This window comes from Diadema setosum, chromosome 9 (genome assembly GCF_964275005.1).
Source record: "Diadema setosum chromosome 9, eeDiaSeto1, whole genome shotgun sequence".
Lineage (NCBI taxonomy): Eukaryota > Metazoa > Echinodermata > Echinoidea > Diadematoida > Diadematidae > Diadema > Diadema setosum.
In genome coordinates this window covers 22010436-22029661 of record NC_092693.1, presented here as the reverse complement: position 1 = coordinate 22029661, position 19226 = coordinate 22010436, and the positions used below count along the sequence as shown (strand labels likewise).

The 19226-nt window shown below is 39.8% G+C and overlaps 2 protein-coding genes across 2 annotated transcripts; one reads left to right on the top strand and one right to left on the bottom strand.

The window, feature by feature from the left end:
- Positions 1–5632: 5632 nt before the first annotated feature.
- On the bottom strand, positions 5633–13397 carry LOC140232594 (cytochrome c oxidase subunit 4 isoform 1, mitochondrial-like). The gene is made up of 4 exons (XM_072312692.1): positions 13333–13397; positions 8843–9073; positions 7604–7735; positions 5633–6430 (listed from the first exon to the last, which is right to left on the bottom strand). Exons 2-4 carry the CDS (start codon positions 9063–9065, stop codon positions 6294–6296), a joined length of 492 nt encoding a protein of 163 aa, XP_072168793.1. The 5' UTR covers positions 9066–9073; positions 13333–13397; the 3' UTR covers positions 5633–6293.
- Positions 13398–15528: 2131 nt separating this feature from the next.
- Positions 15529–19183, top strand: LOC140233120 (protein SYS1 homolog). Its single transcript, XM_072313236.1, has 4 exons — positions 15529–15836; positions 16944–17123; positions 17964–18031; positions 18624–19183. Exons 2-4 carry the CDS (start codon positions 16962–16964, stop codon positions 18859–18861), a joined length of 468 nt encoding a protein of 155 aa, XP_072169337.1. The 5' UTR covers positions 15529–15836; positions 16944–16961; the 3' UTR covers positions 18862–19183.
- Positions 19184–19226: the final 43 nt, after the last annotated feature.

Below are 19226 nucleotides of genomic sequence, written 5' to 3'. Positions count from 1 at the left end.
CCTGTGTACTTTCACTTTGAGCATACACATTGTACAGCTCACCCCTTGTTGTCCTGTAGGGAGGCTGAGCCCAAATCTAGCAGCAGTTTCAAGATGCTGTACATTACACTTGATTCTATTGTACAATATGGGGATGTTTAATAGTCTGTAATATCAAACACACACTGTCAGTAAACAGCTTATACAATTCAAATGACTGTATGCAAATACTTTTTTTTTTTCAAAAAAGGAATTTATAGTTCTTTCAGGGGTGTGACTTATCTAGTCTTTACTCTTTACTCTCTCTGTGTTTGGGCTGGGATGTTTTCCAGAGTTGCCAAGGGAAATGTAAAAGTCATAGTCTAATTTACAATATCTCGCCAAAAAAAAAAAAAAAAAAAAAAAGAAGAAGAGAAAGAAATAGACGCTGGCACCTTTGACTATACTGCATGTCTTTCATCTCTTACCAGTGCCTAACTGCCTCACATACAAGTAATAACAATTCCATATATATATTGTATGTACTTAGTTTCTCTTTTCTCTCTATCTCCCTTTTTAAGGGTGTGGATGTTTCATAATTTCTTATACAGGGAAACACTGTTATTACAAGCTTGCTTACATGTACGATGAGATCAATACTGCTTTTTACGAGATGAATTCGACGGTCCACATTGTCTGTGACTGTATTTAGCTCCTTGTTTTTAATAGTGCGTTTACAAGGTACCGGTTAAAACAAGGCCAGTGAAATCAGTGGTCCCAGTGACTGCTTTATAGAAGGGTTTCCCTATGTAGAGTTGGTCTCATGCTAACTATGTCTGAGGCAGAATAGTCTTATGTTTATTCATGACAATTTGTGTAGTATATCCGGGTTTGAGAGACATCAGAAAAGTCAAATACAGTATGCGTGAGACAATGGGGCATGCTTTTAAGGAGTTCTACATGGTATTTGCAAAACATTTTTAAGAGATTTTGCAAAGCAGTGTTTGAAGTATTATGATGTCATTTGCACTTATCTATGGCACGCCAGAGCTTATCAGCTGTTTAGAAATTCTGCCCACATGTCATCCTTCCAGTTTTGATGTTTTGTCTTTCAGATTCCAAAATGTATAACATACATTTTTTTTTTTTTTTTTTTTTTTGCCAAGAAGTTGTGTCATTTATATGTTGCATCAGTCCTTCCACTATTTCAAATTCTATTACAGTTTTGTTGATAATATTTTATAATTGATATTTGGTTGCACTTAACAACCTCTGATCCTATTATTGAACTAGCAGTAAAAAAAAACAGAAACATTGAAATCTGTTCACCATGTACACCACAGTAATGGGTATACAGGTCAGTGCATTCTCTGTCAGGGGCGGATACACTGACTGTAGTTATCTTTTTTTGTGATAACGAATAAAGAATACTTTCAGTTATTCTGTTGCCAGGAGTCTTGTATTTATTTAATTGAGCAGATTACTCATTCAGACCTCATTCATGCACATGATGACGTGTCTGCTTTCAAATATGATAGAAGGGACTGCAGTTTTGAATATTTCTTGCAGTGGTTTCTCAAACTCACACGAAAGAGCCGTACTACACATGTGCTCCTCTCACAGTTAATATCAGTTGTAAACAGGTATACTGGTTAGAATCACACCGAATAGGAAATATAAATGAAAGCTATAATGTGTAACACATAGTGTGCTCTTTGTAGTTTTTCGTTACTAGAGTTTTGCTTAACTGAGGTAATGATCGCAGTATTTAGTAAGCCTCAATAGTTGCCACTCAGTTGTAGTGCCAGCAGTTTTATCAGCTAGTCAAATTCAAGTGTGAAAAGAGCTCTGTACGTTGTAGTTGTACACTGGTGGCTTGCCAAGGAATTTATCTGTGTTTTGTGGATGTTTCAATACCAAGAATTGTACATGTGCTCTGATTCCAAAGGGAAAACTCATTAAAGTGCATGAACCTTTGGAAAAAACAACTGAAAACTAAACTTGTACTTGTGAATACATGATATGAAGGCAAACAGATTTTGCCGTAATACATGTACATGCTTGTTACCCTGGTGATGTAGCCGAGCGCATGCATTTCTTCTGGTTCCTTTGTATTATGTAATCCTGTATGCTGCTCAAATTCCAGTGTATAAGAATTTCTGCTTTTCTTCCAGATGTATCCATAAAATTCAAATCCATTTGGTAATATATAATTGTACAAAGCTTTATAACGTATTTAATTTTGATTAACACATAAACACTGTCCAAACATTTGCTGTCATGAATGTTTTCTAAAAATATGTGAAAGTCTATAACTTCAGAAATATAAGGAAAAATGTACAAAATGCTATTTTCAGAAAAGAGTCTTGTTTTCATAGCTGTATTGTGTGTTGATGTAATGCTTGATGCCTGTAAAGCATGCAAGTGTGGGCGGCATCCAGTTGAGTGTCTTTTCTTGTCCATTCATGTACATGTAATTGCATCCAAAATAACACAAATGAAATCTTAAAAGGAGCTTGGTACATATATCATGTGGATAGATGACACACCATGCAAGGATTGAACTGATCAAAAATTTGGCTGCAAGGTGAAGTAGTGGTTGAATTGAGAAGTCATTCTGTTGAAGTTGACTTTTGTTAAACAGGGGGAAAATCTAACAAAGATAACACGGTGAGAAGTTTTCATGAAACACAAACGTAAAAAAAAAATGAGAATGTAATGGAATTCTTAAGTTGTACTTCATTTCATGAAACAGATGTAAATCATTGCCACATGTATCAATAAGGTGAGGTGGTGTCATCTCCTGTGAGTCTCCAATGACCTGCACATGATTTTTTTTTTCTAGAATCTTTATTTTGATAAATAAAGGAAAAGAATAGATTGTGTCCTTCATATCATAGCTGTAAATTTGTGATATTGACTTTAAACGGGTTGAGGGTTGTAGTTGATGAATAATTAATCAAACATGTTCATATTTTGTACAAACCAATACAAGAGAAGTGCGAGGCTGTGAAATAAGCACCCTATTTGATTTACATGCCAGTATTGAACTGCAACTGACCACCATTGTTCTTGACATGTTCGTGACGTTACATAATGTTGTAGTCTTCTCATCCAGCAATTATGGTATTGAACTTTCAAAACTCACAAAACTTGAATGAATTGTCTGTTTTTCTTCAAACTTTGCTGATGTGTTCTACAAGTATTGTTGCATTCACTCAATCCACACTTACATTTCGGTTTCATTCTTCTTTTAGGGTCATTAACAAGCCTGTGAAGTTGGCATTCTTAAAATCAAATTTAAGAAATATATGAGGAAACTAAGTCGAGATCATGCCTTGTATATTTTACACCAACTATGACCGATCCCCAACTGTGATATTTATCAGAAGTAGTAATGCTGAGTGCCGAGTGGTATGACAGTTCATAAAGATAACACTTACAAGCTTGATTTATTGGAAGTAAAGGTCGACAAGTGAAGGTCTAAAGTCCAAGTGCAGAGTAGTGATGGTGAGAATCGCCTGTAGTCAATCTGCATGCTGGCCATCCCAACAGACATGTGCACACCCAGTCACACACTATGTAATACACATCGCAGGCTTCACACTGCAAGAAGTATCTTTGTACACATTCTGCCCAATATGTATGCCTACACACACTCACACGGAAGTTTCAGGGCCGCCATCCTCTGCAAATGAACACACATAATTTGAAGATTTGAATCATGTGTATACTTATTGTTCAGACCTGGGGCCCGTTTCATAAAACTTGTCATCCTTGACAACTGCCACATTTCTATGACAAATTTGCTCTCAGCCAATCAGCTGCAAGGATTTCGGTAGCTTGTCACATCTATGACAACTTGTCACTGATGACAAGTTTTATGAAACAGGCCCCTGTGCATGCTCACATATTGTATGCCAAGTGTGTCACATCAAATTTCAGGAAAAACATGATTTTCATACAAGAAAACAATTTCTTATATTTGATGACAGACATAAAAATATACAAAGCATACATCCATACCAGTTGGCAGCTCTCGACTAAAATCATATTCAGTACTTCATACAAGTAACATCTTACTTCGGATGTATCATGTACATTTCCACTAATTTCACCTCTGCTTTCATTGACCAGGAGTCTTTGTGATATTGATAAAAATTAAGTGCCAAGACTGAATAATTTTGTGAGCCGAGAAATGGATATCTCTGATCAGACCACACAGCCCTCATTGAAAGCTATTGTTCACAGATTCCTCAAAATTTTTGGCACAGAAACTAATTAATGCAAATGTATTTTGCTTCATTTCCTCACCTGTGGCATTTTCCACAATGTGTTTTCAGAGAACTACCCAACCCTACTCCAACTCACAGAATCTCTGTAAAATTTTGGTTGTTCTACACTTGTATGCTTGCAAACACAGTCCCACAATCAACACATGTGCTAATTCAAACTATCTTCTTTCATCACTCCCATCTGTGCATTACCAAATCCAAAGACTAAGGGTGGTACTCTGAAAATCTTCCTTTTAAGTTTCTTCCCAAGTTTCTTCCCAAGTCAGAAACTTAGGAAGTGCCTACGAAAGACAGAATTGGTATTCTGACATTTCTTCCTAGGCACTTCTTAATGCAAATTAGGCCATCCTTATTCCCGCCCAAGTCCTGTCTTAAGCCAATACGAAATGCCGTATCATAAGGAACAATGACAATCGCATATTACTATGACGTAGAGTCAAATACACATGTGTGCGGCATGTCCCCTTTCTAATGCTCATTTCGCGCATCAAAGTACATGTGCGCGTAGTGAATGACAAGCGCGCCTATCCCCATGTTTGCAGCTTGCTATTCTTAAAAACGTACTTAGGACAGGGGTGGAGCTTTTCTGAATATCTTCCTAAATTTCTTTCCCAAGTGCATTCTAGAATACCAACTTCTTCCTAATTCAGAAATTTGCATACTCCTGCCCTCTTCCCAAGTTTCTTCCTAAGTTTAGGAAAAAACTTTGGAACAGACTTAGGAAGAAACTTAGGAAGATTTTCGGAATACCACTTCGGAAAAAATCCTGACTTAGGAAGAAATTTCTTCCTAGGAAGGATTTCAGAATACATGTGTACCACCCTAAGAACCTAATGGCCCAAATTTACATGGGTACAGGTAGTTTAAATTTAGATCACTGATGATGCAAATTTTGTCTGTCTATACACTTGCGATTGACATTGCATACACCAAGACATTCAATAGTGAACAGGTGGCGATACGAGCATGTTAGAGGTACACATATTTTGCACTTGTTATAGCCCACAAAATAAATTTAAACCATGAATTTGAATTAAAGTTACCTTCGTGAATTTGGATCAATGTGTGTACTACATCCAAATAGGTACATGTACATCTCATTGTCCCTGTGTACTTCTCACATGAGAAGTGACCTAGACCATCACACCTGTTCTAACATGTACAGCGTCTCAACTTCAGAACTGTGAAATGTGTTTTGTTTTGTGTGTCTATAGGCAGCTGATGTGTAAAGATCAGGTTTGCATGCACACACAACACACACAGACACACACACATAGACACACACACAGACACACACACACACACACACATGCACACACACATCAACATTGGCACAAGCACACACAAGGGTAAATGAACAAAAAACTGATGAGTAAGAATGAGATTAAAATGGTCTTTATTTCATCTCCATAAATGCCAAGACATATATCCAAGACACATTGTGTATTGGGGAATCTTCCTTTTCTTTTCTCTCCACATTCTCTCCTGAGTGGTCTAAGACGCAAGAGAACATGGTCCAAGACTTGACAAAATGCTAACACAGCACAACATAGAAACTTTTCACACAAGCCCTCGTCAGGTAATATTTCTATCGAGAAAACAAATTCTCATCAATTCATTGAAAGTTGACATTAAGGAAAAGCCAACAACAGTTTGCACCCACATGGGCTTTTTGGCAAAACATAATGCCTCTAATCATGTGTTGAGTATTATTAACTGGGTTAATCTTTTATGCTTGCTGTTTTTGAACACAGAGGAGAAGGAGAGTTCAATTTGCATCAAAATAGTGACCAACAAGGACTTGCATTCTGATGACAAGCAAGTCCTTTGTGGGTTTTTCAGTTATATTTGCAGTATTATCACTGTGAGGAATCCGTTATGATTCTTGATAGAAATTATAAATATGTGACAACGAATGCACTACACACCACACACAATCACAGCTGTATTGGATCCATGTCCTCGGGGCTTTGCATTCCTATCCATTATAGGCAAATATTTATATCACATATACATTTCAAGGGGGTGGACACGAGCGCTCTATTTCTTCCATTCGTTCTTCTCGTAGTCCCATTTGGAGGAGAGACCAGTGACGGCGCCGTTCCTGATGGCGATGTTGTACCTGAGCTGGGCCTCTTGCCACTCTTTGGACATGGTGTGTGGCAGCGGTGGTGAGACTGTGGTGAAAGGCAAGGCAGGAGATGGAATATGCAACACATTATTTCTCAGAAAGGGACAGAAATTGCATGCACTACGAACATTGCAGAGTAAAAGCAAAGCAAAACAAAACTAGAGAAGCACTCTGAGAGCGCAGACCTCCGCCAAGCATGCAGCTCACTTCCACTACTGATCTTGTTCTTCCATAGAGATTTCAGTGATTTCTACCCATACATACTTATACAGCATTTTGTGCTGAAAGTCGCCCGATTTCCCAATATAGAAGCCTTTGTTACGTCATAAACCCTCAGCTGCACGGCGCACCTCGCCCTAGCAGAAAAAATAGAGCACGCACTTTAGTGCACGCATGCAAACCTCAAATATGCGCAGCCTGAACTCCCAAGTTCAATGACCCTACCTGCCAAAATATCAAAAATCCTTCATAAATTCCCCCAAAATTCTCGGATCACTACCAAAATTTGATCATCTGTTACTTGTATCAATCTAAACCTTTCCTGCAAGTTTCATCCAAATCCGTTAACTACTTTTTGAGTTATTTTGCACAAGGACAAACACACAAACCAATGGTAACAAAAAACATAAGCTCCTCCCTTGGTGGAGGTAAAAATGGCCTGTGTTTGTGATGACATCACAGAAATTTTACTTCCACACATGACAGCAAAAAGTGTACAAGCTCTGCCTGTCCCTCTGTTCAATTCCATCATTTTTCATCTGGCTGCCTTCCACTCTCCCTACTTGGCTTGTGAAATTCTACTTGCTGCACCCAACTGAATACCTTTCATCTCTTGACTTCTAATAGTTCTGTCACCCCTTGTTCCCATTTCCGTTCTTAGATTTCTTTCAAATGATTTTTGAGTTGCAGTGTAATTTCATGGTTTTTACAAAGACTTGACCTCGCACAAACACAAGGCTCACAACGAACACAAGGAATCACACTGTTGTAGTGACCATCATTACAGGTACCATGACTGAGCGTCCAGTCACCTAGAATAGGTCATTCTAGGAACACAACTAATTTTGAACCATATACCTGACATTTCAGGCCAATATGAAAACAGATTTGAGTATGAGACAGTAATCAGACAACACTTAAAATCCCTGAGAACAGTGCTCCTCGTGACAATAACATGAATTCATTTATGTTCATGATTCATGATGCCATTAATACTCACTATATGCTTTCTGGAAACCATAGAGAATTGCTGAAAAGGAGAGGGCAATGCCGATTGCGCCAATGATGTACTTCCATTCTCCGGTTGGGGCCCTCATCTCCGAGTATGTCTTGTTGAAGCTCATCCTGTACACTAATCATACAAATAAAGTACATGCAAAAACCAATCAAATCTTGAGAATCATTTAACATTTATATTGTACAGGTGACTCCCATTATAACAAAGTCATTGGGACAGGCAGATTTCTTTTGTTATATTGAAATTTTGTTACAACCAAACAAATAAACAATAGAAATACATAGCAACTGTAATGTAGGGCAATTTGTCAATCAGTTGCAATGAAAAACATCACGACGGAAGAATTTTCATGAATTTGAAGAAATACATAGAACGGATAATATTGCGGCCTAAATTTTTACTTGTAGTAACCTTTATTTTGTTTTATCCATGTTCGTTATAAAGGGAGTGCACTGTATCAAAATTTTGTTACAGCCAAATAGTGAAGTATAAAGATGCATACTTGTACATGATAATTGGGGACCTGAATTCTTTGTTTTGTAACAAGATATTTTACAACTGATTGACAAATTGCCCTACGTCGACATGAATAAGAGAATTTCCGTGTTTGCTAGAAGTGGAGTACACTGCACAATGTTCATTCCTGAGCTACTGTTGAAAGTAAGGCTATTCTAACGTATGCATACAGTAAGAGATGCCATGCATGACTTGAGACAATTTTCAAGTCAGTGCTTTGCCCCCACTTTCAATCGAGAAACATCTCTCAGCAGGCTGCTCTAGGTATAAATCACATCCTCATTATTTTCACTCTTTTTTTTTTGTCAGGACAGATCAAATGACAGCATCTGTTTGTAACAAACAATGACATGACAGCAAAGAACTACAAAATTACCAAACTCATGACAGAAAACGGTTCAGCTGTAAAAAGAAAATGCATATTCAGTCTCTGATCAATGTGAAAAGTAGATGTAATTTGAGCAAAGGCCTCAGTACACTTTCAAAGCAAGCTAAATCAAGCACAAAATATTGTTGATAAGACAATGTTGATGCCAAACACATGATTTTCCTTCAATTAGACATGTTTAGCAAATATGATCTGGAGAACAATTTTCAACACGCATTTTCACATACATGTACATGTATTCATATGCAACAAAGTAAAGATAACCAACAACTGTTTAAAGAGAGAAAATATGTACATATCTGAACCAAGGCACTTACATGCTTTCTTCTCCTGCACCGTAAGCGCTGACCAGTCCCCCATTTCTTTGGCCTTGAGTGCTTGCATGTCAGCTGTAAGGTCGGCCTCCTTCACATATCTGCAGTTTGGGGCAGGATAGTCTAACCTGTCGGCGTACAGCTTGTCATGGAAGTTCCTCTTGGGAGTTTTTGAGGCATTGGAGGCGAGCCTCCTGCTGCCGAACCGTAATAAATTGGCCGCCATTCTGATCACTGCAAAGTGAAGAAGAAAGGAAGAAAACTAGCATTACAGCTACATGTGTTTTGTTTCTTTTTCAGAGTGTTAACAGTTGTAGTTCCTGGTGGTCATGTTTATAAAGGGAAACCCTGTCATAATGAGGCTGCAGGGACTACCGATTTTCCCTCATTATACCTGTTGAAAGTGTAGTAAAAAAAAAAAAAAAAAAAAAAAAAAAAAAAAGACCAGCTAAGATCACAAGTGTTACCTATGTACATTTCATACATGTCATTAAAAAATTTTGCCAATGATATGGAGTACACTATGTTTAATGATTTGAACCAAACTCAGAAATAAAAGCATGAAATCTTCTGTAACTTGATTGCTGCATTGCAAAAATGAATCCCAGAGGGCTCCAAATGTATCATTTTTTCCGTCAAAATCTGGCTTAATATATACAACGTACACATTCTTGCCTTCTGGACTTAAAAAGAACAGAGCATGTAAAAACCGCAAAGGAAGCATTTGTAATTACAAATTAATGTATTTCACTTTGGTTTGACCATGTCTCCTTCTGTCATTCATACAGTGTGATTTACTCATGCTGCCAACAAAGTCACTACTTTCTATAAACTCTAATGGGTTCCAAAAAGTTTTGGGTTCGTATTTCTACACGACAGTCCATAATCAGGTTTGTACATTTGCAGCATTCGTTGAAATCGACATGGCACACTGTTGTATGACACCAGTGCCACCAAAGGTTATGTGTACAGGCAGAAGGCTTAAAGAGGCGCAGACAAGAACTTGAAAGGAGTTGGCTAAATCAGGGACTCCAACTCTCCCTCAAGCTCGAATTTCTCTTCTCTAAATGTACAATTGTGTAATTTTTCTCATGTAAAGTTTAGCTTTCTCCTGCTCAACTTTCATGTCATATTATTACATACATTTTGTATACAAGGTAGTTTTGCTGGGCAATTGTCGTTGGTATTTTGATTGGTCGGGAAACCACCAGTTTCCAGCGGGCAATATTAGTGGGTATTACTCTTCTTCCGGGTTTCCCAATTAACTTTACATGTAAACACCAAGAAAAGATATGCAAAAACCGCCAGCATCCGGGCACTTGAGCTCCCAATGATGAAAATTTACTGTTGATAAGGGTTTCTCGTGGAGAGGTTTCGCGATGAAGGGCAAATTCCCATGTTTAAGCATAAAATTAGAGGATGATCGCTGCACCATACGTACACTGTAGGCGTGTGTCTGACTGTGTGCTGGCTGTTACGCGCACAGCATACCCGAGTTTCGTGACAGAGGGCAACTTCCCATATGTTAGCACGTAAAAATAGAGGATGATCGCTGCTACTGTGCGAGTGCGCCGCGTACCTGAATTGTGTATAGAGGTTGTGTGCAAGCACGTGGGTGTAGCTGAGCGCAGAGTGGTGTAGGGTTCGACCTGGCGCCAAGTAGATTTTATAATTTTGTGGAATAAAATTTCGAGTCGGATCAGGCTGATATGTAGGTGCGGCAATCCTGCACTGAGCGAACCCACTGGCGCCTGTGTTTCGGTGGGTCGCTGCACATCATGGGTTGATTAAAACTTGATTTTTATCAAAAAGCACACAGAATTTTTTCTTCTTTTCATCATGGCGAGTGGGCATGTGTGTGTAACAAAAAAAAAAAAAAAAAAAATCACTGTGCAAAGTTGCAACAATATGTCAGATATTGATGTGAGATGGATGAGAAGTGAACGGGGCCAGAGGACCTCATGAGCAACTCGGCCTGGGGGCCTCATGAGCATGGCCGGGATGCTCATGAGGCGAAGGGATCCTTGTGAGTGGGAGCCCCCCTCATGAATGGGTTTTCCGAGCTGAAATAACCTAGGAAAGTCTTGAGGAAAATTGATTGAAGAAAATCCTCATTAGGACCCGGTAGCAGTCCCACTGGCGCTTAGGAAGATTTGTGTATGAATTGCGCATAAAATTGGTGTAGAGTAAGAAACCCAATTTTTGCCAGCCTCCAAAATCCTGACACTTTTCACTTTATCACAAGCCAGCAAATTCTACCGTCACAACACATGCATATCACATTGTTTCACATACTGGCACATTCGTTCATCACAGGAAAGTGCCTGAGTCACCTAAAAAAATCTATCTAATATCCCAAATTTTGCCGTCAAAAATGCAGAATCGCCGCAACTTTTCCAAAGCGTGCGAGAATTAGGACCCGTGTAAAGAATCAGGGTCGCCGAAAAAAAGCTATAAACTGAAAAATTACGCCATTCTGTTGCTAGATTTTTCGCTTATTGCAAGCTCAGTGTGATGGTGTCCTTGAAAACACAAAAGAAAAACAAAATCTCTGTACGTGCCAATGCAGTGAATAAATGTACAGGAACTGAATGTAAGTGCAGAGTCACCAAGATTCGGACACGAACGGGCGCCACAACGTCCCTGATGCAACCTTGTGCCAACAAGGTATGGCGTGCACTCATTTTTCAGCAGCGTAGTATTACGTTGTATGCGTATTGACATTGCGCGCGTGTCCGAATTTTGGGGAATTGACAAGGTGATAATATTTGGGGATTCTGTGTACAAATTTTATGATGTACTTAACAAAATCAATATTGGGAAAAAGTAGGTTGACATATTTAACATTATTATAGATATGATTTTGTAGAGTATTACAGTGCACTCCCATTATAACGAAATGCTCGGGACCGGCAGTTTTCTTTCTTTAAAACGAAATTTCGTTATAACCGAACAAATACAATATATAACGAAAACAAGGAAAGCCACGACACATATATCATATAGGGTCCTATCATATTTTGTTTGTTGAATACACGTCATACACTGGAAAGCTATGTGAACAATAAAACACTGTATTCAATTTCAGATTATTGCATTACAATAACGCAAGTTCCCCTCGGAAACTGTGCCCAACACACCAAGCGAACACACAGTGATGTGACGGGTTCGCCCATGCAGAGAGACGCTACAAATGCTTGTTTCGCTACATATTTTTGAAAGCGATCATCATTTCGTTATTTACGGAGCACATTTCTTTTTTTTTCTTTGTCAATGGCGCTTGGAAAAGACTTCGCTTTAACGAAAATTTCGCTATAACCGTGTTCGTTATAAGCGAATTTTGTACCATAGACTTTAATGGCGATAATTTTTGGACCAGAAGTTTTACTTTGTTATAACGAAATTTCGTTATAACCGTGTTCGTTGTAACGGGAGTGCACTGTATATGAGTTGAAAAAATATTGCAAAAAAGTTTGTGTCCTAAAATTGGGGGTTTTACTCTAGATTCTATAGACTAGACCCTAGATCTAAATATTCGCTAAATATCCGCAATATTCATGAAATATGCTTGTCAGTTGTATGACTTGGTTGACTGCCACACAACACGTCCGCAATTTATCCACAGAGGCATATTTTTTGGCTTTTCCGTTACCATGGTCCAGGTCAAGGATTATTGAGCTGTACAAAATTTTGGTTGCCGATATTTAGTCACTAGAGTAGGAGAGAATATAAACTAAATTTAATTTTGTCTGCAATTCATATGCAAGTCTTCTTCAATGCCAGGTAGGAACTACACCTCGTATTATCTCTTCATGGTGGGCTTCTTCCTGACGTTGGGGAATGTACGTCACCGTCAGGATAAAGAAGCCCACCGTGAAGTTGAGATACCATCGCCAGGTATCGGTCTACCTCGCAGTGCAGTGCAGCTGCTCGATCAGTGCGTGGTGGTACATTGGGATGGATATCACCTTCACTGACGTTAGACGTCTACAGCTTGTCACACGGTCACGGCACGGGGAACGAATGAGGTACCGATAAGGCCAAAGGGCCGTCTTAGAAAGTGCATAATTGCCCATATTTTCTTAGATACAAGATAGTAATTTAATAAAAAGCGATCGATGGCCTTATTTGTAGGTCCAACCATTGATTGTAGCCGGGCCGCGCAGTAGTGTCGTTTGCGAGTGTGTAATGTATGGAAAATTAAATGGGCAACCGGCGTTTTTCGCCATTCAGCCAGATTCTAGTAGGGCCTAGGCCCTATCCTGAATCGTCGATGCGATGCCCCCTCTGCTACAATACTGTGCATGCATGCTAGCTGCTCCGGTGGAGAGAGTGTGATCAACTCACCGAGTAAATCAACGAATACATGGATACATTTGGGCTTAAAACCTTTCTATTAACATTTTCAAATTACTTAACATTGTATGGACAATAATGATAACTGACAAACTCAATCACTTATCAGATTCCCTCCACTTAGGAGGCAATTTTACCTCACGTTCAGCTTCTCGATGCGACACAGACTCTGCCGGCAACCGGAACTTGATTCACGCTTTACGACGATTGGAATGATGGGTATGCATTCCGACTTTTGTATTCATATCATAATAAAAATCACTATAATCAATGAGATTTTTTATTTTCAAGTAATAGATATACATTTTATCAATAAAATATTTTATACATTTAAGAAATTAAATTATTATCATGCAACTTCCCAAAAACAAAAAGCCCAATCAAGTAATCAGTAGACCACTATTTGTAATCAGCAACCGACTCTCGTAGTCTTGCACGTAGTAGTAGGCCGTAGTGAGTGGAGGTGATGCTCTTCACCTCCGCGCTCCCTGCTGCTGGTAGAAGGAGGTGCATGTCGGAACCCTCAGTGGCAGAACCAAAGGGGACCAAGGAGGTATCCCTAGTGTGTGATACCTGCCTTCTGGTGTGATGTAGAACCAGGGAGGTCTCTTCCCACCTCCCTGGTAGAACCAAGGTGTTGATGTCAACGGCCATTCTTCTTCTTCTTCTTCTTCTTCTTCTTCTTCTTCTTCTTCTTCTTCTTCTTCTTCTTCTTCTTCTTCTTCTTCTTCTTCTTCTTCTTCTTCTTCTTCTTCTTCTTCTTCTTCTTCTTCTTCTTCTTCTTCTTCTTCTTCTTCTTCTTCTTCTTCTTCTTCTTCTTCTTCTTCTTCTTCTTCTTCTTCTTCTTCTTCTTCTTCTTCTTCTTCTGACGTGCTAACCGGACAGGGGGTGGTGTTCATAGCGCGGAGAGAGAAGCTTATCTAGCAATTGCTTTGCTCTTGATGGATGTGTAGTGGATTATTGCTGTTTTGAAGGAGTCCTTATATAATGCCGACTGTCATTATTTTGTACCCTTTGCAGTCTCCGACGAGATAAATCTCCGGACAGAACCCTCGACAAGTGGGATTTGCTGGGGGTTTTTTATGTTTTTTTTTCGATTTCTTTTTTTCTCTTGCAGTTGTTATTGTCAAGGGCCAACAATACTAAAACCTCTACCCCCTCGCTTCGACGAGAACCGGTGACGAAAGAAAACAACACAAGGAAAAACTGAAAAAGGTATTTTTCGCAATCGGGGGCGGACTCCCTTCCCTCCCCTCCCTTCCCCTCCCCCCCCCCTCCCCCCCCCCCCACACACACACTTTGTTTTTCAGAGTACATATGAATCTATGGTCTAACCACTTTTTGTTGTAACAGAGGGTTTTTTCTTTCTTTCTTGCCAACCAATGAAAGTAGTATAAGTGCGGGGAAGGACTTTCTTTTTCTTCTTCTTCTTTCTTCTTCTTTTTCAAGAAAATAACATGAACTGCCCCCCCCCCCGCCCTTCCCTACTTTTAAAAAAAGTGGCGCTAGTGTAATAGCCCGCCGTGTATAAGAAAGACATGCATGAATATACATTAGCTGATCAAATCCGGAAGTGGTCCACTTTTTCTAATTCTGAACCCTCCCATAAAAATTCTGATTTACGGGCCTGTGACTTTCCGAAGCGACCGAGCAGGGGAGGGTGTGCCTTCATTGCTCATTCTGGTCTTTAAATAATTGATTAATTATTTGTTACAGGGGGCAAAAACTCGTTTCCCCCCCCCCAAAAAAAAAAACAACAACAACAATAACAACACAACAACAACAACAACAATTATTCGTACGGGGGGGGGGAGTGCCCCCCGAGCGCCGCCCCCCCCCCCCCCCCATGTGGTAACTTATGAAATATGATAGGCCTATATGGGCACGGAGAAGGCAGAAATGGAATCCAAAATTTGAATATTAGAAGAGATGTTGAGATATATGGCCATTCCCTACCAAAATCCCCAATGTTAAATCCATATTGGTAGGGGATAGACTACAGAAAGGAAAGAAATACACACTTGTAATACAATTCGAATAAATTAAGTCAATATTAGTCGTGATTTTCCCGCTTTATGAAAGATTTTCCATTTCTGAGACACTTTTTCTGTCAATAATTTGTAATGACAAAAATACTTAGCGCAGAATGACCCGCGTAAGTCTCATGTCGTCCAAAGACAGGTGAACCGGTGGTGGATGGTGCCGCGTGTTGCATGCTCGGCACATGATCTTGACTTGTTCCGACTCCGTGCATACATCATCGACGGGACTGCGTCGTACACCGTACGCAGTATACAAAGACAGCATGCAGCTTGCTGCAGAACACGACGGCTTGTTGTGACGTTCGGCGGCGTGACGTGTATGAATGGATCCGTTGCCTTCTGGTGAATTATGTTTATCCGGAGATCGAGCAGGACGTCAATACTAAGTAGTTGATGGTGATAATTCTTTCTGTAAGAGGGTGATACCGGGCAGAAACTGTATGATCGCACTGTAGAAATACATCTGACCTTCATACCAGTTCTCAGCCGTTTCTGCATGTCGGCATCACGCCTAGCCTGGCTGGATATGTGCAGTTCTTCTTAGCTTCGTCGCCTGTCTTCGTTGCACTGCGAGCTCCCTAAACGTTGCGTTGAATGAGGTAAGGAGTGTCTACGTCTAACAGTTAGTGAGGTGCTCGGTTTGTCGTAAAATGTTGGTTTTTGTCTGAGGATTGTCTACATGCAACAGTATTACATGTAACTGTTAGGCCTACTGGAGTATTAAAGTTGTTATCTTTTTTTATTTATAGTTCTACTCACTGCACTGCATAGACAGAAAGATCCGTCTGTCCGGAGGACTCTTTTCATATTTTGCCATTAACGCTGTCCTCCGTAGACGGAGGGGATCCGTGAAGCCAGACGCAGTCTCCGCGGAACATTCCCCGACGGACAGATACAGACCGATCTTTCGGTCAATGCACTGCACTGCACTGCCTGCAACTTGTAGGCCTAACTGTTAGTGCAAGGCTACAACACTGCCACTGCTTCATACCACCGCACTATTGAAACGGTGTGTGAATTGCTTGTATGCTTCCTCACTCTCCACTCCAGTTCATATAATAGACTCCCCTAGTTGCAGTTGTGGTAGTGATGATGGATGTTGTGAAGTGAAGGCCTTGATACAAATAAGTTCATGAAAGATCATAGTTTTGGTTGGGTAATGTCAAGATCATGCGTGCAGTACTCCCAGTAGCATTTGACCAAAAGATCGGTCTGTATCTCTCTCTCTGGTCGTCGGGGATATGTTCCGTGGAGACTTTGTCTGGTCTGACTTCAGGGATCCCTCCGGACAGAGGAGAGCGATAACGTTAAAAAAAAAAAAAAATACGAGACTCCTCTGGACAGACAGATCTTTCTGTCTAAGTATGCATGTGCTACAGTCAAAACACTGCAAGGATGTGACCTTTTGCTTTGTCAATATTAAGTTTAATTCATTTGAAATTTAATTTCATTTTATAGAGTTCTAGGCATAACCACAAATAGTGCACTAACCACAAACTCATTCACAATATACCTGTGTACTGTGAAATATATCTAGTTTATTGGTACTATAGTCATGCGATCTTGCCCATCAATGACAACATTAACATTGACGGCTACTTTGCTTGACTTGTTTGCCATAATTTAATATCCATTCAAAATTATGTTGCCTATTGTTTGTTTACTGAATGTGTTAACAGTCTGAAGTTTGTCATTTTTCTGTACAGTTGACTCGCTGAGATACCATGGGGGCATCCTTCAGAAGCTATGTGTGGGACCCATTGCTGCTTATTGCCCAGATTCTTGCCATGCAGAGTGTTTTCTATGTCTGCTTTGGTCTGTGGCTAATCCTCATTGACTACATTCTCGATCATCCCAAGTCCCTAAATCAGGTCTTTGGCTATGATGTAAGTAGAGAAGCATTGCTCGATTTCAGCAGTTTGGGGAATATTTTTGGCGGGCAAAAAAAAAAAAAGTAAAAAAAAAATAAATGAAAAGAATGAAGAAAGATAAGTAAAATGATAATGAAAATAATAACAATGATTGCAATGATAATGACAGTAGTCATCACCATCATTGTAATCATGGTAATGATTCGCTGCCTGTGAAATATCTCATAGCATTTATAGTCTTATATTCTCTCGGCTGAAACTCATGTAATTTGTCAGAAATGTATTTGGGAGGTTAAATACTCCACTGTTTGAAATGAATTCTTTATGTCCAGGTAATGACTTCAAGTTGTTGATCTGTTCACACTTAAGAGAGGATTGTGCACTAGAGTTTTGCTTAATGAGCATATGGGTATAAATCACTCATTTGTACGAAAGTTTATTCTCTTTCAGCTGTATTTTGTAAGGGTGTGTTGTCAGTCTTGTTTAAAGCAACAAGAACCTACATGTATTTCTGTTCCGGACATCATGATGGTTTCTCAAATTACTGTTGAGTCAAGGAAGCTGTTGTGCATTTTTTTTTTTCTCTCAAGGGGGAGGTTTGCTGGAAGCAGCTACCTTAGATAGTGCCTACATTGTACATGGTCATGTAAGTGTCAGCAAGAAATGGGTGCTGCAAAAAGATTTTATGTTGTTGAGCTTGACTGTGGAATCAAAGCTATCAAAAGCTGGGCTGATTACTGTAGAGTTCAGAGCAAGAATACTATTTTCCACACTGAGTGCCAGTGAAAGTAGCCACAGTATAATTTCATTAACTGCGCTTTTACTCGTCTTCCTTTAAATCTGTTCACATTTCAGTGCCTTGATTTCAGCAGTTCCAGAGGAAGAATGACTGCAGCCGTCTATGTGCTAAATGCCCTTACCTGGTATGTTGTCTGAATTTGTGTCATTACAGCAGGCACACATTCAAGATCTGCCAATCCATCATATACTGTATAAGCTGTTATTTTCGCGTACAGATATTTTCGCGAATTTGAAGGTCATAGACATTTTCACGAGGTGTTGTTTTCGCGAATTGACGCTGACGCTATCTTACATGCATTGTTACCCTGGTGCAGGGCGACATTTTCACGTGTTGTTAAATTTACGACCCAATTGTGATTGGCCAAATTCGCAAAAATTAAACCCTCGCGAAAATAACCGCTTATAAAGTAGACTGGCACAAGCATTTTCTGTTACTGTCACGTGCATACTTAAAGTGGATTTCTGATGATGATAAACCTGAATCATTTGTATGTTAATCCATTGAAGACGAGTCCAGAGTACGTATACTCAGACTTGGTCATGGGAAATGTGTGTTTGAGGTAAAAACAGCTCGTCTTCAATGGGTTAAGACAGAGGATTGTTTTATTGTATGTATGTATTGTTTATGTCTGAATTAAGATTTAGTAGTGGTATTTTTCTTGCTTCCGTAATGAAACTTTAACAAAGGTGGATTTTTCTTTCTTTGTGCTCCAGTGCTGTTGGGCTGTGGTTCATCGTTCAGAGGACAAAGAAATGCACAGACTTTTCCGTCACACTCCACTTCGTGCATTTCATCGCGTGCTGGATATACAACAACCAGATCCCAAACTCAATAGCGTGGTGGCTAACGAACATTGGGTGCATAGCGCTGACGACGGTCCTTGGGGAGTACATGTGCATGCGGAGCGAGCTCAGGGACATTCCGCTGTCTGGGGCCCGCGCAGACTTATGACACAGGCCCTGATGCGACGAAGAAGACTGCAGACTCTTTGTACTCTGTCATTGATATGACGTACATTTCAGATGTGGGCTATATTCTCTGCAGCAGCTCATCTACATTAATGCCATATGCAGTGGGCACTACTAACAGATTCGCAGTGACAAGACAGGAGAGTGCTGCGGAGGACAGCTTCCACACCTCCTGTCAATCATGCAGTGAGAGAGAGAGAGGAGGAAGAGATATTTTTATAAATACAGATGTTTGTGTGCATCATTCTCTTGTGGTAATGTGTTGTACCGTACATGTTACATACGGCGTATTTACTGTATTAGAGTCACATTTTCCCAATGCACTGTAAAGCTGAAAACATAACAATG

What these genes read in the sequence shown, in the direction of transcription:
- LOC140232594 (XM_072312692.1), bottom strand. Translation starts at nt 9,065, where the DNA reads ATGGCGGCCAATTTATTACGGTTCGGCAGCAGGAGGCTCGCCTCCAAT. An exon ending in GGTGCAGGAGAAGAAAGCAT is followed by an intron (nt 7,736 to 8,842) that starts GTAAGTGCCTTG and finishes TTGTATGATTAG; the next exon opens with TGTACAGGATGAGCTTCAAC. An exon ending in TGGTTTCCAGAAAGCATATA is followed by an intron (nt 6,431 to 7,603) that starts GTGAGTATTAAT and finishes CTTTCACCACAG; the next exon opens with TCTCACCACCGCTGCCACAC.
- LOC140233120 (XM_072313236.1), top strand. Translation starts at nt 16,962, where the DNA reads ATGGGGGCATCCTTCAGAAGCTATGTGTGGGACCCATTGCTGCTTATT. An exon ending in ATCAGGTCTTTGGCTATGAT is followed by an intron (nt 17,124 to 17,963) that starts GTAAGTAGAGAA and finishes TTCACATTTCAG; the next exon opens with TGCCTTGATTTCAGCAGTTC. An exon ending in GTGCTAAATGCCCTTACCTG is followed by an intron (nt 18,032 to 18,623) that starts GTATGTTGTCTG and finishes TTTGTGCTCCAG; the next exon opens with TGCTGTTGGGCTGTGGTTCA.